The sequence below is a fragment of the Gastrolobium bilobum genome, unplaced genomic scaffold (genome assembly GCF_033153095.1).
Source record: "Gastrolobium bilobum isolate Gb01-03AN ecotype WA unplaced genomic scaffold, APGP_CSIRO_Gbil_v1 utg18566, whole genome shotgun sequence".
Taxonomy (NCBI): Eukaryota; Viridiplantae; Streptophyta; class Magnoliopsida; order Fabales; family Fabaceae; genus Gastrolobium; species Gastrolobium bilobum.
In genome coordinates this window covers 292,797-310,892 of record NW_026899779.1, presented here as the reverse complement: position 1 = coordinate 310,892, position 18,096 = coordinate 292,797, and the positions used below count along the sequence as shown (strand labels likewise).

Sequence of the window (18,096 nt, the reverse complement as noted above, 5' to 3'; positions counted from 1 at the left end):
TAATCCCAGAAAGACCAGAAAACTGAGACAAAGAAATTATCTAAAACTGAAAAGTTTAATCCCTACTTCTTCTCAATCTCATTAGATTTCAGAATTCTTAACTAAACCAAGGAATTTGTTGTTTCTTTTGCCATGAATTTAAGCCTTAAATTGTTGATAACTGTCCATTAACTAACTTGAGCCTGTGTTTTACAGGATCCTTGGTTTTCTCTGCTTCTTCTTTTTTTCTTTTACCATACAAGCAACATAAATAAAGTAGAGCACAAAACATAGAAAGAGAATTAAGATGATAAAGAGGGATGATCACTGATTAGTGAGCTCATATCCTTCACAAAATCTACACCAAAAGGATGTTCTTACAACTTCAACAAAAGCATGTATATGTTGTGAACATTTATTCATATTAATGTCTTTTCCAAAAGAAAGGCCTAGTCTGATTCTGACTAGTTTTATTCATTCTAAACATTGGTTCGTTAGAACTTAAGCCCTTTTGAACACAACCCTGAATGATGGAACTTTATCACTCAGAGCCAAATGCCCACTCCCATCATCATCTATATATATCCCTAATGCTCTGCACAAAGTCTGGCATTTGCATACTGAGGGACAGAAAGAAAGCTCGTAGTCTTTCATAGCTTTCTCAATCTTGAACCAATTGACAATTGTGTCAACACCAGGATTGCCTCCAACACCATCAGTACTCAAAAACCATACACCTGAAAACACTTTAAGAAGCCTCCACACCGAGGATTTGACACAGGTTGTTGTTGTAGTCACAGACTTTATGTTCATATCAGTTGAGGTTAGGATGACACCATCCTTAGCATTGTAGGGTGTGAAAGTAACTGGCTGGCCATTAAAGACATCAAGCTTTTCTTGCACCACAAAAAGTGGGCATGTGTTGTTACCTCTGCTTGCAACTGTTAGTCCACCACCTTTGCCTCTTGTGACTGGCAAAATGTAGTACTTGACACCTGTTCTAAGTTTGTGGCCTGAGATGTCAAGCACTGGTTCTGGTGCTGCAGCAGTTATGCCAATGAAGAGTTCTATGGTGAAGGCAAAACAAAAGATGGAAAAGGCTAGGAGTGAGGTCTTCATGTTTCTCTCTGGCTTCAAGAATGAGGGTATGATTGTTTTTTGTGTATAGATAAGGGTAGAGTAGCCCTCTATTTAAAGGGGTTAAAGTGGGAACATGAGTTTTGTGTGTCTTAGACCAATTAGCACGATATATTATAGGTGAGTGGATTGTGGGTCATACTTAAAATATAAATAATCTATAGTTGTACTGAGAAAAGGTTCATGGAAGACAGCAATTTGCATCTTCTCGCACCGTCATGCCAACCTTATCCCTTGGTAACGTGCAATTGTACTAAGAAGCATTCCATGTGTGTGATTATTGTGCTATCCTCACAGTCGTGGCTCATGGCAGTGGTGGAACACTCATGGCAGTGGTGGAGCCCGAGAGAGTTAAGAGGGGTGATCACGCCCTCTTAAGTTTATATAAATTTGTCTTAGACCAAAAGATAGTATATAATATAATATGTTTGTCTCCCTTTAGTTTTTCTCTTTATTATTTTTTATGTATGAATTTTTTTTTAAAGAATTATATATTATTTATGGGTTTTGCAACACAAATACTCAGGTGGGGCCCACTGGAAAAAAATAAATAGATAAAATTAAAAACATTGGCACTATGTATAAGGAATATTTATTGGATAGATTTCAGACTTTGGATCCCCATCCTCCATCATATTCCATCATGGAACATGCCCATACTCGAATCTATGGCCAACATACCCTTTTCCATCGCTTTGCTCTCCTAAATGAGGGAAGAAAAAGATCATATATTCCTGATGAAGATTTTGTACAACGGGTAGCAATGGGATGTTATAATTCTCAACTGGCCCTTAAAATTGATTGGTAAATCAAATCACTCGATGGGCAACCTATTGAAGCGTGGCAAAAGGTGTAAATTAATGTTACTATTGAAAGGTCGTTCTGTTGTTATTTATAATCTTGATCACCTCCAAGAAAAAATGGTTGGATGATGCATTGAAAGATAAACGCGCCCATTGTCAACGAGTAAGAATGTCAAAAGGGATTATACTATCTCATTAAGGGGATTTGGTATAAGTTTTTTTTGGTTAAAATGCTGAAAAAGTGGGGTGAAGTCCTCCATCCTTTACATGTTTGGTAATTATAATATATTAGGCCACACTTATTAATTAATTAATTTTCAATAAATTATAACATTTGATTGACGGAAATCAACGATTAAGATTTGATAGTTAAAAAAAAAAAAAATAAGTATAACATTTCCCGATTTGAATTACTTTAAATATCAAATTTTATATTTAAGATACCTGATTAATTTCAATTTGTTTTATTACTTTTATTTTTCCTTATTTAGAATATATAAATAAAGGTCAATATTGAATCAATTCCGTCTTCAAATCTTTTAGAATAAAAACCTTTATTTATAAATCTAATTAATTCCTAATATTAATCACTCAAAACATCCTCATAGACATAATTATATAAAAATATCAAATAGTTTTAATAATATATCACAATCACGGCAACAAAGGGCCGACCCAGTTCAAACCCACTGCGTGAGTGTTTGGGGAAGGGCAAATACGAGTCAAGCCTTACCCTTGCTTTGCAAGGAGGCCGAGTCGAACCCAGGGCCTTGGACACCACGGCAAGCAAGCTTACCGCTGAGCCAAGCCGGCTCTTCACAATCACGACAACAATAATTGATAAATCAAAATATTATCACGAAAAGTTTTTAATGGTTTATTTTTCAAAATAATTAGGATAAACAAATTTTGATTTTGTTACTTTTTAAAAGCAGACGTTAAAATTGTCATTAGATACCATTATACTATTTATGAAATTTGGAATCTTTAAATTGAGATTTTGGTTTTGCTTCAGCCTCAAGGACTTGTTACAGAATTAGCGCTTCTAAGCTTCCAACGTTTAAGTCAGAGCGTCTACCGCCGCTGTCACCACCGTCTCCGCCGCCGCCGCCACCAGCTGAGACTCCCATTTACGTATCATCTCTATATTCCAGCGCCGCCCTTGTTCTTGCTTTACCGGAAGGTTCTTTTTCGTTTATTTATATATGTATTTACACATACACATGTTTATTTCTCAATGTTTTCTATTTTTTTTATTGTTCAAAATAATCAAATGCAATGCTACTGTTACTGCAGGTTGAGTCAAGAATCAAGAAGACTGATGAGTTCTTGAGGACAAAGCACACTGAAAAGTCTCGTGTTAGTGTGTGGGGACAGTCGTTTCCAGCGACTGTGCTGGTATGGGAACAAGATGCATCTACTTTTCGGTAGCCCGGATCGGAAGAACTCCACAATTAAGCGTGCTTGACTTGGAGCAATTCTGGGATGGGTGACCTCCTGGGAAGTTTTCCCGGGAAGTGTGCGAGTGAGGACAAAGCACACTGAAAAGTCTCGTGTTAGTGTGTGGGGACAGTCATTGATTCTTGCAAGTTGTCAGGCGTTACAAGTGGTATCAGAGCAGGGCCTCTCTTCCAGTACGGTGTGGTTCGAGGACGAACCAGGCGGAAGCTGGTGGGCATGTAACATCCCAAGAGCTGGCAAAGGCAGGGAGTCATCGCCGGTGCGAAAGGGCACGGACAATGAGCGGCTCATGCCAAATCTTGCAGCTTGGGGGTTCATGAATGAATCGAATCAACACTCGAAAGAGAGGGATTCCAGCGACTGTGCTGGTATGGGAACAAGATGCATCTATTTTCTGTAGCCCGGATCGGAAGAACTCCACAATTAAGCGTGCTCCACCTTTGTTCACTTATTTGGTGACAAGGCTGAGTCATGGATAAGAATTGTTGAGGATGGTCTTCAGGAACTATTCGATGATTATGTCAAGGCAGTGCTTCCTTATACAGCGACAAATGGTGATGAAGGGAATAAGGCTATGATAAAGCCTGAGTCATTTGAAGAAGGGTCAATTGAAGCTGCATATTTTGATTTTGACATTGATATATCTGACTTAATAGGTAACCTGCAATGGAAGACGGAATTGACTGAGTATCTGGAAGAGCCTCTAGAGCCCAATGTACAAAAATTTGATATTCAGAACTGGTGGAAAGTAAACATATTGAAGTACCCAATATTTTCTAGAATGGCTTCTGATATTTTGTCTATACCGGCGTCTACTCTCTCTGCAGACTTTGTTTTTGATACAGAAATTAGAAAAATGGATAGCTACAGGAGTTCATTAGACTCCCTTACTCTTGAGGCCCTTATTTGTACGAAGGACTGGTTCCAGGATAAATTATTATCCATCGATGTTTCTAATGCACTTGTGAAAGTGGAATGTTAAATGTAGGTTTCTTCTTTTAGGATAGATTCTCAAGTAGTTTTTTGGTATTGAAATTTTGGAACTATAATTTCTGTGATTAACAGTTTTTTTGTTAATTGTTTATAATATGGCATTGATTCTATTCTAATCCTTTTGTCAAAGCTGTTTTGTATTCAAAACATCAATTGTATTCATAGATTCAATAAAAAATCTTCCTTATATTACACTGAGTTGGTGTGCTTAGATGACATTCCTCCTGCAAATAACACTGGACATGAGCCATTCTCTGCTGCTAGGTGTCGTATCTTTCAAAGAACAAACCATACAAAAAATGTAGCTTGGAGAATATTTTTTTTCGTCAGTGAATGTCTGTGAGATAATAATCAACATAACATTGTCTCTGACAATTATTTTATGCTTTGTCCTATTTATATTTCTAGTGAAAGTGCTTTTGGGAAATGTTGATTTTAGCACTCAATCTGTGTTACCAATATATTATGCATTATACTAACAACGAGTACTACTTTTGCCAAATGTGCTTGCTGACTCTTGAGTGGATCCAGACTTATATGTTACTCTTGACTCTTGAGTACATAATTATAGTACACATTGGGTACTTTAGAATTAGAATTAACTTCTTTTTTTTTTTGAGTTACCCAACCCTAATTACCTCTTTGAGGCGAGTTGGCTCCCTCCGGTATCCCCACGAGCTTCGACTCTTTGAGCCGGCTATGAGACTAATCCGGAGTGCGGGGGAGCAGTGATGGCTAAAGGTTCAGCCCCCTCCCCAAGAATGCATTCAGCAGGAATCGAACACATGTCCAACCCCACTAACTCAGCGCCAAGTTACCAACTGAGCTGCACCCATTGGGTCGAATTAGAATTAACTTAAACTGTGTACGCCATTTTTAGTTTATATTTTTAGTGACAATATTATAATTTATGTATTTTTTATTTTAATTGCATTTTAGGATTATTATGTACTATATAAAAGGAAATTTATGACTTTAATTGTCTATTGTTCAATTTTTAAATACTATTTTTGCGGATGGAAGCCTTTATCTAGTCGTGCTTCCATATGCGCACAGGCTGTAAGAATCCAAGAATGAAGAAATTACATCTGTAGTCATAACAAAAAAAATATCTTGCGCATAGGAGGTGAGTATTAACAATAGTTACAAAAGCTGAATGGATTCAACCATCCATTTTTCTGGTTAACATGTATAAATTACATGACTATATAGTAGCCATGATTTTAGCACAGCCAACAGATCATAAAGACAACATAATGCAGAGAACCTAAGTTGCAGAATAGTTGCTACTTGGCTTTCCTTCCAGCACTTCTACTACTTTGCCTGCTTGGAACTCTTTTCTTTAATTGCTTTTCTCCCCTAGCTTGTTTACTATTTGTCACCTGGCCGGGTTTCTTCTTTTCAACCTGATCACTATCAACATCGTCATCAGTACCAGCATCACCATCATTGTCATCATCACTTTCCTTAGACTTTTTCTTTTTGGAAGGCTTCCTACCTTCAGCTCCAGCATTTGTTCTCTTTTTTGATTTGAGACTTCCTAAATTCTCCTCTTCCCCGTTTGTTGGTTTCTCAGTGTCATCGTCGTTATCATCATCTATACTTATTTTCTTTTTTGAGGCTTGCCTCCTAGGCTTACCAGTTTCTTTTGCATCTTGTGATCCAGTTTGCTTTTGCAACTCTGGCACGTAAGCAGTAGTCTACGAGCAACATCATTTGCAGATCAGAGAGATATAAAATATGATAAAATAAAAAAATAAAAAATAAAACAATTAAGGGCAATGTTCAGAATGGCATACCCTGCCACCAGCAGCCATGAAGTCAATTTTTTTCCCTGCTATCACATGAAAATTTATTAATGTTCGGACATGCAATATAAAATATATTTTTTCATTTATTATTCTTGGAATGGAAGCAGGGTACATTTCATCCAATATTTAAGCAGAAGAAAAGAAACTGAGTAAATAAAAAAGTACGAAGAAATTGATTATAGATAAATACATCACGTTTTAGTTCGATCCTACACAACAACCAGTGAGACAAATAAGAAAAGACAATATCACCCACTTTCAGAAACCCACCTTAAAGCATTGCAATTTCACAACCCTAAAATTGGAGATCAGTATACTTAATTTTTAATAAAATTTGCATAAAAAAATCAATAACAAAGCTTGAATTGCCAGAAGAAACCTGTAAGTTTCAAAATGGAGTCCTCAATGATGCATGCATTATACTTTCATTTTTCAAATTTGAAGTGATCAATAAATAATATCTTTATTCCAAATTTCCAATGCCACTTTCCACGGTTGAATGCTCAAAAACTTCACTAATAATGGGATCGTTCCTTAATATAAAGTCAAATACAAGAACTTTAACTTTCTATCCACAATCTCATCAGAAATGGCAAAACAAGCCTGGAATTGATACACTCTTGATGCTTAAAGTTTCACATTGATTTCAAAAATAGTAAATCAAACCAATCAAGAAAACAAGTTATTGAATTTACTGTAATTTTTTTAGTGGAATTACACATAAATTAAAATGTAAGCAGCACAAAGCCTTAGAAAGATTGCGATACCAGTCATGTTGCACCAAATAATGTTAAAAAGAATTTTTTTTACACAAAGTGAGGGAGCAAACCATCAACAAAAGCCTTGCCGGGCTTTTTTTCACGTGAATGAAATATCCAACTAGTGGGAAATTGACTACTATCTGCTCCAACTTCAACTGCTTTTTCAATGACCTGTAAAATAAATCTATTTGTCAACAAATACATACTAGAGAAGTATTGCTCACCATTTATTTTTCCAGGCTTTTTTCCCCATCGAAAATGAAATAACCATTCAAGAGGAAAACAGCTACAGTCAGCATCGACTTCAACCGCAAATTGAATAACCTACAGGTTTTATCCTCTATATTTTTTGAGGTATACAAGTTCTATAAACTATGAGCATCTTAAAAGAAATCAGTGTCCCCACCTCTTTAATGCACTTATACAAAGTTGAGCAGCTTTCTTCAGACAGGCTAGATGCAATATTCCGTGGATGAATTCTTGCCTGGAAACAAGGGAAATATCATAAAGTATTATGTAAATTCTATAATTTAATTTCTATCCAAGGCTAGAAGGATAATTAATTAAGAACTCGCAACATATGGATGCCAGAGCAGATACTAAATCCTGTGAAATTTAAGTTCCAAAATATTTCAAGCTACCAAAGCAAAAGCAAAAATTAAAATTGAGTAAACTACAATATTTGTTATCAACTTAATTTCATCTACATCAATTTCAATTCTATATCACACAGGTAGATGTTTTCACTACCCAACTAATAAGTATACAACACATGTCTGAATTCAAACTTCATTTTATATTCTTACAGCACATCATTGTTCCCCAAGAAGGTGACGGTCACTGCACATTACTTTATTAAATATCTAAGCAGCAACATTGACTAGTTGGACAGAAGTGTCTCCTTAAAATTGTACCATGATAGATATAACTAAAAAGGAACCTTCATAATAATAAGACTAAAAGACACTAATAAGCATCATTTCGAAGTTCCAACATATTTCTACTAAAATGAAATTATGTCTTATTTTCCTCTCTAACTGGATTTCAGACCATTCACAGTCTTGGTGACATGAATAGAGTATCTATCTGTTCCATCGGCATAGAGTAAGGGATCCATGAAAGACAAGATAAAACCGGATTTGTAGTGAAGAGCATATTCATTAACTGGTAAAGGTAGTATAACCAAGGAAATGGTATTAGTCCTTTACAAAGCCGACGTGTATTTTAGTCTTTTCTTGAATTCATATATGATCAAGACTCATCCTTATTTATCCACTATATGGCCATATATTGAAGTTGCTAAAAGACTAAGTTCAGATGAATAATAAAACTTAAAGCTTAATCAGCCATATATAAACTCTAAAGCCACGTAGAATCTGATATCTTCAATTATAAACATAATTGGAAAACATCAAAGATTCAAAATCATTGAGAAAATGAAGGATGTACTTACTTGGTATAGCACTTCATCAGCAATCCAATTCCCAATACCTGAAATATAGCTCTGCAAAGATTGGAAAACTCAGATCTTTCATATTTTACATCATGTAACGATGAAGTCAACTGTAACGAAAAGTTAAACTTAAAATGTCAAATTCCTATGCACTGTAAACCACGAGAAGGGAAAGATGATATATATCTAACAGACATAAGGAAATTGCAAATGTACAGGGCAATGCATTAAAGGGAGGAGAAAAAAAACTAGACTTAATTGCATAATAAGTTAGTAAAAGTTATCCATCTAAACAGAATTCACTTCATGCTTGCAAGCAATTACGTAATGAACTACATTTTTTATTATGTTTCTTGTTCCATTTGCCTCATCAGTAGAATACTGTCTTCTACTCAAGCTCAAGTTATCAGAAAGTAAATGTTAAGGTACCAAATGAAGTTCTGAGAAAAGAACACCATATTTTGATTTCTCAAGTGAAAAAGACATACTCTCATAACTAGAGCCCCCAACCAATGTAAAAGCAAAAACAAGGAAAACAATTACATAGTACAAGGATGATATCCTAATAATAAACAAACAAAGATGAGTAAACTATAATCTTTGGGAAGTGATAAAGGAAACCAATTAATACCTGGTCAAGTAATAAAGCCTTGATTTCAGTTTTCTTCTTGTGCAAAGACTCAGTAAACTCCTTAAGTGTCATAGGTTCTGAAAGTGCATCAGGACCAAGCTCAGATATGGGAGGCACTGACGTCGGCTGTATCAAGAAAATATATATATATATATATATATATATATATATATATATATATAGTTAATAGCAAACTTTTTTTTATAAAAAATAGATATGAATGACAATTGGCAAGTAGGGTCACAATACATCTTTAAGCAAGCGAACTTTAGCAAATCGCCTTTTGTCAGTGAAAGACAGCTCCAAACCATCATCTAGCTGTGCCAATATGATTTTAATCTGGTTAATACTCATAAAAAGTTCACATAAATGATAATACTTGTTGGAGTGACATGTCCTCAAATCTCAAGGTCCACTATGCATGCTAAGAAAAATGAAAACTTAAATTATGACAAATCATCATTCCATACAAGTACACCTTCATACTCATTATGCTATTATGTTTGACATGAAAGAATCAAATGATTGGAAAACCCAGAGAAAATTTAAATAGCAGATATTGGGAAAATCAAATGCTTCACCACAAACTGTAGAAAATCAGAATCCAAACATGTTTCCGTTTTTATTTCCTATTAATTAGGATTGATTATGATTGATTAGGATTGATTGTGATTGATTAGAATTGATTGTGATTAGGATTGATTAGTCATCGCTTAGTCATCGCTTAGTCATTCTTAGCGATTCTTTCTTGTATAAATACTCTCTCATGTAAATTATTCAAAATCAATATATACAGAAACTTCTTTTCAATATGGTATCAAGAGCGGGTTCGTTCCTACCCTAATTCAAATCTGAAATAACCATCCAAACACTTCCATCACCGTCAAACACCTCCTAAACACCTCCTTGAATCTGTCCAACACAGAAACCTAGTCTACTGACCTCCGATCAAGAAAGTGAGGTGACCATTCGACTCAGAAGGATCCGACGAGTCGACCGCCGCTGGACCCATCGCCGTCAACCGCCGCACGCGCCGTCACACGCGCGGCCAGTTTCTGGCGCGTGAGCTCCACGCGCCGCCTTCCCAACGTCTTTTTCCACCGCGACTTGCACAGACCTTCTCGCCGGCTTCTCCCCTTCCTGTTCCAGAGGTCAGATCAAAAATTTACAAAACTTGATTTTTCATCAACGGTCAACCCTTCTCTTTCTATTCATGGCTTCCTCAAAACACTCATCCTCTTACTCTGATGGTGTCTTTCTTAGCAAGACTAAGTTTGAACAACTTCAGAGACTTTTGACTCAACCTCCTAAGGCCACTAGTCATGTGGTCCAGCAAGGTACAGCTTTCCATGTTGATAGTCAAAATCATTGGATCCTTGATTCTGGTGCCTCTGATCATATGACAGGTAATCTTGGCTTGTTTTGTTCATACACTCCATATTCTGAACCTTCTCGGGTCAAGATCGCCGATGGCAGTTTTTCCCAGATTGCGGGACACGAAACCATTAAACTTTCTGAGCTGATTACTTTGACATCAGTTCTTTATGTTCCTTCTCTGACTTGTAATCTCATTTCTATTAGCAAGCTCACCTCTGAGTTGCATTGCTTTGCTAAATTCTTTCCACATGGTTGTGTTTTTCAGGAACAGGACTCGGAGAGGATGATTGGCAGTGCTAGAGAGGATGGTGGACTTTACTACTTTGAGGAGGATGTGACTCATGAAGCTGTTTTCGTAGAAAAAAACTCTGTTTCCTTTTGATTCATGTAATGATGTTATGATGTGGCATCGTAGGCTAGGCCATCCAAATTTTATTTATCTTCAGAAGTTGTTGCCAAACTTATTTATTCATAAAAGTCCAAGTTTGTTTTCTTGTGATATTTGTCAACTTGCCAAGCATACTCGTGCTCATTATCCTTCTAAAGTTCACCATGACTCTTCCCCATTTTCCTTAATTCATAGTGACATATGGGGTCCAGCCCGTGTTAAAAATATTTCAGGTACTCGATGGTTCATTACCTTCATTGATGACCAATCTCGAGTCTGTTGGGTGTATCTTCTAAAGGATAAGTCCGATGCTGCATCCGTGTTTAAAAAATTTCATGCCATGGTTCAAACCCAATTCCAAGTTGCTATACAAATTCTTCGTACAGATAATGGCAAAGAGTATTTTAACTCTATTCTTGGAGAATATCTTTCCCAACATGGCATCCTTCACCAAAGCTCGTGTCCTGACACACCCCAACAAAACGGAGTTGCGGAAAGAAAAAACCGACATCTCCTTGAAGTTGCTCGGGCTCTTATGTTTACCACGAGTGTTCCTAAATATCTTTGGGGAGAGGCAGTTCTCACTGCCTCGTATCTGATAAATCGAATGCCATCTCGCATTCTGAAATTTCAGTCTCCTCTTTCTAGTCTTGTTCGTATCTTCCCTTCCTTCTGAGGTGTCTCCTCCTTACCTCTCAAGTTATTTGGTTGCGTTGCATTTGTCCATATTCCCTCCCATCAACGGTCTAAGCTTGATCCTAAGTTTCTCCAGTGTGTCTTTATTGGTTATTCTCCTACTCAACGTGGCTATAAATGTTATTCACCCTCTCTTCGTAAGGTCTTTGTCTCTATGGATGTCACTTTTTCTGAAAATGACCCTTTCTTCCCCTCGACTTCTCTTCAGGGGGAGATAGGAGTAGATGAAGATCAGTCATGGGAACCTACTGATGCCACGGTATTACCTCTAATTTTGGAAACAGGGGGAGCTACAGAATCCTCACCATCAGGAGCCTCCTCAAAATGGGGACAAGTTTATAGCAGGCGAAAGCCTCCTCAAAGTGTGAATAACCCAGAGCCTCTACACTGCCAGGATTCTGAACCATGTTCTAGTTCCAGCACCCCAATACTTGAGTGTCATGGTGAAAATGATCTACACTTGCCCATTGCTCTCAGAAAAGGTACTCGATCTTGTACTACTCATCCTATTTCTAATCATATTTCATATGGAAAGTTGTCCCCAGGGTTTCGTGCTTTCAATACTATGTTGGATAGTACAAAGATACCGAGAAATATAAATGAGGCTCTCAATGATCAAAAATGGAGGGATGCTGTCTTTGAAGAAATGAATGCTTTAAAAAGAAATGGAACTTGGGAGATAGTGACCCTACCCAAAGGAAAACAGGCAGTAGGATGCAAATGGGTGTTTACAATAAAATTCAATGCAGATAATAGCATCAACAGATACAAGGCAAGATTGGTTGCAAAGGGTTTCACTCAGACTCATGGGATAGATTATCATGAGACTTTTGCTCCGGTTGCTAAAGTCAATACCATCCGAGTTCTCTTATCTCTTGCTGCCAATCTAGATTGGCCTCTGCAACAGTTAGATGTGAAAAATGCATTCCTAAATGGTGACTTACATGAAGAAGTCTATATGGATCCTCCACCTGGTTTTGAAAAGGGAAATGGATCAGTGTGCAAACTAAAAAAGTCTCTATATGGATTGAAACAGTCTCCCAGAGAATGGTTCGACAAATTCACACAAGCAGTCAAAAGAAGAGGCTTCATTCAAGCACAGATTGATCATACTCTCTTCCACAAACACTCTAAGGATGGTAAAATTGCTATTCTTATTGTATACGTAGATGATATAATTCTTACAGGTGATGATATTGAGGAATTGAACACCTTGAAGAAATTTCTAGCAGCTCAATTTGAACTCAAAGACCTTGGCACTCTCAAATATTTCCTTGGTATGGAAGTTGCTAGGAGCAAAACAGGCATCACTCTAACACAAAAAAAATATGTTCTAGATCTTTTGTTGGAAACAGGAATGTTAGGGTGTAAACCTGCTGAGACACCTGTGGAACCTAATACCAAGTTAGGTATTGAAGATGGGAATGAGGTGGATAAAGAACAATATCAGCGATTGGTTGGTAAACTAATCTACTTATCTCATACGCGTCCTGACATTGCCTTTGCGGTGAGTATGATTAGTCAATTCATGCACTCACCCAAGGAGAAGCATCTTAGTGCAGTCTATAGGGTGCTTAGATACCTCAAGAATACTCCAGGAAGAGGATTATTCTTTAAAAAGGGGTATAAAAGGACAATTGAAATCTACACTGATGCAGATTGGGCAGGCTCATCAGTAGACAGGAGATCTACCTCAGGCTATTGCACCTATGTGTGGGGAAATCTTGTTACTTGGAGAAGCAAAAAGCAAACAGTGGTTGCAAGAAGTAGTGCTGAAGCAGAATTTCGAGCTTTATCTCATGGAGTTTGTGAAGGAATCTGGTTGAGAAGACTTCTTCAAGAGTTGAAGATTTCATATTCCCTACCAATAAAACTATATTGTGACAACAAGGCAGTTGTTAGCATTGCTCAAAATCCTGTGCATCATGATCGAACAAAGCACGTGGAAGTTGATCGTCACTTCATCAAAGAAAAATTAGATGACGGAAGTGTGCGTTTAATATACGTTCCAACCAAAGAGCAAACGACAGATATCCTTACCAAGGGCCTACACCGTCCAGCATTCGAAGACTTGATTGGCAAGTTGGGAATGATCAATATTGACCTCCCAACTTGAGGGGGAGTGTAGAAAATCAGAATCCAAACATGTTTCCGTTTTTATTTCCTATTCTAATCAATCACAATCAATCCTAATCAATCCTAATCAATATTGACCTCCCAACTTGAGGGGGAGTGTAGAAAATCAGAATCCAAACATGTTTCCGTTTTTATTTCCTATTAATTAGGATTGATTAGGATTGATTGTGATTGATTAGAATTGATTGTGATTAGGATTGATTAGTCATCGCTTAGTCATTCTTAGCGATTCTTTCTTGTATAAATACTCTCTCATGTAAATTATTCAAAATCAATATATACAGAAACTTCTTTTCAATAAACCATGATTTAATAATATTCAAAATCCACAAAAATATTTAGCAATATGAAAACAACAGATGAAAGTCATCATATGACAGTACAAAACAACTCCTTCCCCCAGCTCTATCATTACAACAATATTTAACAATATGGAAAAAAAGATGAAAGTCATGACATGACAGTATAAACATCTCTTTCCCCTGGCTCTATCACCACAGCTGTTTTACTTCAAAAACTTAAGAAACTGAATCAAATCAGAAGTTCACACCCTTCCGCTCACCAGCCGTATGAAAAGTTTTTCTTTCCAATATATATGGGGATAGGGATAACTTTCTCCACCAACTATAATTTCTGTCCTCTTTGATCTTTGAGGTTTTGAATGGCAAAGAATATTCTTCATATTTTTGTGAAATTTACAAGAAAAATGTTGATCCATCAATTGAAGTCCCCTATAAGTATTAAGGAAGTAGTTTATTGTAGTACCTCCATAGCAAAGGATACAAGTGCCATTGTGTAGGCAGAGTCCTAGTGTATACTATAAACAGAGGTATTGCATTTTGTTGCTCCCTACCGATTCACTCTCCCCATTTTCTCAACAATGCGCAAAGTTTACAATAATTAAACTTTTACAGATGATCCGCAATACTTACAGCTTATCTCTTGAGTAGAGCAGAGAGTGAAGTGTCACAATAATTACATGCACTAAATTGACAAGAAAACTAATTTTCCCACACCATGAAACCGAGCTTCATGAAAGTAGGCAACTGTATACATTGTTGCGGTTGCCACGAATAGAATCTAGACCTACGCTAACAATAAGTATACTTGCAACTTCCAGCTGAATAAGATTTTTATGAGCCCAGAACAAAATGTAATTAAATTCGTCATTAAATCAAATCCGAAGCATTCACTCTTGAGTCCAAATAGTTATATCGTTCTAGCATTCCACTCATCAAAGCAGTAACAGCTCTTACCTTGATGAAAACTTTTGAATATTTGGAAGGCCACTCATCCTCGTCATTTACAGCAGACCTACATGCACATTTTTATCATTACAATAACCAGAGAAGGTACTTATATGAGTGGAATCATTGCAAGGAAGTATAATTCAAAGCTGAAGCAGTTCTACACATTGAGACATTGATAATTAGCTCAACATCAAATAAACTACTTTGAAAATAGAAGGATAAAATAAGAAATTAACCATTTTGAGAGCACTTCACTTGCATTCTGAAATTAATTCCTGCCAGCAACTTATAACAGAACTTGGATCAAATCATTTTGTTACACTTGTATGCTTCTTACAAAGTAAAATAAGTTCTGCATATTAAAATTTACATTTTCATATTATTTCATGTACTTTTAAAATACCAACAATTAGCTGGTGTCCTCTCACTACAGCCACCTATCTTGCAGATTTCAAAATGAAGATAACATCAAGTGTAAGCTATAAGGTCCATCAAAAATAAAACTTAAATGAACATTAGGTCTATAAACTGGGGTTCAGCTCAGCATATGAAATGTGTACCTGTCCAAAACATATAACAGCCCTATTAGCCTTACAATTTTTTATACCATGAATTTCATGCATAAATTTCCTATAGTGGTTGAAATGGCAAACTCGGTCTAAAGTTCAATCCAAGAAAAGCTTGATACTCTATACGCACAAAATCATTTCACACCAATTAATATGAATTAGAGTCTTTTAACACAAAAACCTATCAAAGCATCCTATTTAAATAAGTACTAATAAAAGGAAACGGGGGAAATTATAACAAGGAAACTATGGTATTTATAGCATCAGGGTCTTTTTTTAATATACATACAAAAAAATAAGAAACCTTTATATTGTCAACCTGACAGCTGCATGATAATCAGAGATTTCATGTTATCAAATCTTTGGAAACTTCAGTATAACTTATCAGAATGTATGAATGAAGTAAAGACAACTAAACAGTGGCCTCACCTTTTATACTTTGTTACTGCAACCCCCTTTATATATATAGCACCAGCCATGCCTGAGACAGATAGATAGAAGTAGATATCCATAAGTTGTGGGCAGCACATGTAGTTCCACAGCCACCAAGCACCACCAAACGAAGCTAGGGTTTCAAAAAAAATAAAAAAAAATAAAGAGTAACAAATAGAGAGTACCAAATTGGAAAGAAGGAAAAGGAGGGGAATCAAGTTCAAGCCACATGTTCTTGCCCTTCCGGCGAGCAGCGACGATGATCTTGCCGACGACGGAAGCTTCGAAGTCGGAGCGAGAGACACCGTCGATGACTTTGGAATCGTCAGCAACAACGCACTTGCTTATCTTCTTGCCGACACAGTTCTCCTCGACGGCCCTCCTCGCCGCCTCTACCTCCGGAAGCTCCGGCATTGCTCACACTCTCTCGGCTATGGCGTTTTCCCGCCTTCTTTTTGGATATGCGTATGCCACTCACTCTTCTTCTGAGACGAGATCCTTACAAAGTACCATCAAGTCATTAACGATCCAAGTTATTTTTATTTCTTTTTTTTTACATATTTTATTTTTATTAACTAGCTATCCACTTCCGTGATTATAAAATAGGAAAATGTTAAATGTGGTTTATTTTGAATTATTTATTCCTATGTTTTACTTTTTATTATTTATCTCTTGTATTTTTTTTTATCCAAATTCATCTTTAATAGTGTTAGAATTTCTATTTATTATGACTGTTTTACCATTTTTATAAAAATACACTTCAACAACTATCTTATGTCTTCTTCTTCCCTAAACTTTGCATGGACTTTTATTTTAAAAAAAAAAATTGTTTCAAAGGTATCTCGCCAAAAGTGGATGACTAATCCCTTCTAGATAAAGAGATCATATAATTCGAGCCCTGGATATGGAAAAAACGGATTGGGTAGTGCTACTCCCGTAAGGGACCGACAATGCACAGTTGGGATTAGTCTCACCCCCAAAGGAGGTGGGGATACCCTTGAGTACACTCAAAAAAAAAAAAATCATATAATAGTGGTTACAATCTCACCAATACGACCAATAATTGACTTCTTCCTGACAATGTCTTTTTATAATGACAAAGTTCTTTTATACTCATTATCCTCCTAGTTAGATGTGAAAGTGGGTGGGGCAAGTTACATGATTCTACCACCTAGCTTATATCAGATCAAGTTTAACTTATTACATATAGTCAAATAGAATAAGCTCGGGCTTTTAAACAAGTTTATTTAGAAAGCAGGTCATGTCGGACCTATAAGTCTACAGACCGACCTATGTCATATTATTTATTTTAAATAATATTATTAATAGTAATACCAAATAGTGATAGCGCAGTTGGTACATGTGAGCTGGGTAAGTGGTAGAATGACTTAGGTTCAATCCCTACCAATACTACATTTAGGAGGGCATAAGATCTGTACCAATCTCTAAAGTAATATCAGGACAACATTTAGTGCTGGAGGAAGAAAAAAACAAAAGGCATAAATTTAATCAATTGAAATCATTTTATAATTTAATTATATTTTATTATATTTTAATAAAAATTTGACTTTATTTCTTATGTAGGAAGAACCAACATCTCAGCATGTAATATTGCTTATGTGAATATATAAAAAAAAAAATTTGTTTCTTAATTTTTTTTTTCTATTCTTTAATCTTGTTTTTTGTTTTCTACATTTACAAATTATTTGTCAACTTATGTAACCTTCGAAATTGGAATTGTATTTGCAGGGGAGAGAAGATGATGAGAAATTTTTGACTACTACAAGCTTCATGATGTGTTTGTTGGAATCATTTAATTATTTTAATTTACACAATATGGATTGGTTTGTTGGATCTGATGAAATATACATTATTTAGTTTGAACGTTTTGCTTTTGAAAGTGACATGGATGCAGATTGTGATGAGTTGTTTGTTATTGTGATTTATGGTTCTGTTTTGACGTTGAAATTGTGATTATTTTCTTAACAATAGATTTTAAGTATTTTGTGAAGTTAATTAATGGTTCTGCTTGGAAGTTAAAAATTAACAGGTTAATGGGTCAAGCTAGGCCATTTGTTTTTTTATAAATGAGTCAAGCCACTCACTCTTCTTTTTGGGTATGCCACTCACTCTTCTTCTGAGACGAGATCCTTACAAAGTACCATAAAGTCATAAACGAGTAACAGTGACCAAAGTGTCATGAGTTAAATTTTTTATCC

At 36.1% G+C, this 18,096-nt stretch overlaps 2 protein-coding genes across 5 annotated transcripts; both read right to left on the bottom strand.

The window, feature by feature from the left end:
• Positions 1–474: 474 nt before the first annotated feature.
• LOC133293464 (kunitz trypsin inhibitor 5-like) lies at positions 475–1,098 on the bottom strand. The gene has a single exon (XM_061492046.1). The coding sequence runs from the start codon at positions 1,096–1,098 to the stop codon at positions 481–483; it is 618 nt and encodes a 205-aa protein (XP_061348030.1). The 3' UTR covers positions 475–480.
• A 4,374-nt stretch (positions 1,099–5,472) lies between these two features.
• LOC133293450 (formamidopyrimidine-DNA glycosylase-like) lies at positions 5,473–16,352 on the bottom strand. Of its 4 annotated transcripts, none has more exons than XM_061492027.1 (11): positions 16,063–16,352; positions 15,875–15,926; positions 14,883–14,940; positions 9,279–9,347; positions 9,030–9,155; positions 8,399–8,449; positions 7,352–7,429; positions 7,170–7,269; positions 7,014–7,100; positions 6,173–6,207; positions 5,473–6,073 (listed from the first exon to the last, which is right to left on the bottom strand). In XM_061492027.1, exons 1-11 carry the CDS (start codon positions 16,289–16,291, stop codon positions 5,660–5,662), a joined length of 1,299 nt encoding a protein of 432 aa, XP_061348011.1. In that variant the 5' UTR covers positions 16,292–16,352; the 3' UTR covers positions 5,473–5,659. The 4 variants fall into 4 exon arrangements, with proteins under 4 accessions (XP_061348011.1, XP_061348012.1, XP_061348013.1 ...); XM_061492030.1 differs by lacking the exon at positions 7,170–7,269 and having other exon boundaries at positions 5,728–5,779; positions 5,872–6,073; positions 6,173–6,210; positions 7,014–7,116; XM_061492028.1 differs by lacking the exon at positions 7,170–7,269 and having other exon boundaries at positions 6,173–6,210; positions 7,014–7,116.
• Between the last annotated feature and the right edge of the window lie 1,744 nt (positions 16,353–18,096).

Bases quoted from the DNA above. Each gene is read 5' to 3' on its own strand.
- LOC133293450 (XM_061492027.1), bottom strand. From the start codon at position 16,291: ATGCCGGAGCTTCCGGAGGTAGAGGCGGCGAGGAGGGCCGTCGAGGAG. The intron at 9,156-9,278 runs GTATTGTGACCC...TTCTTGATACAG, and splicing joins AAGTTCGCTTGCTTAAAGAT to CCGACGTCAGTGCCTCCCAT. The intron at 6,208-7,013 runs GTTTGCTCCCTC...ATGTGATAGCAG, and splicing joins CGGCAAGGCTTTTGTTGATG to GGAAAAAAATTGACTTCATG.
- LOC133293464 (XM_061492046.1), bottom strand. From the start codon at position 1,098: ATGAAGACCTCACTCCTAGCCTTTTCCATCTTTTGTTTTGCCTTCACC.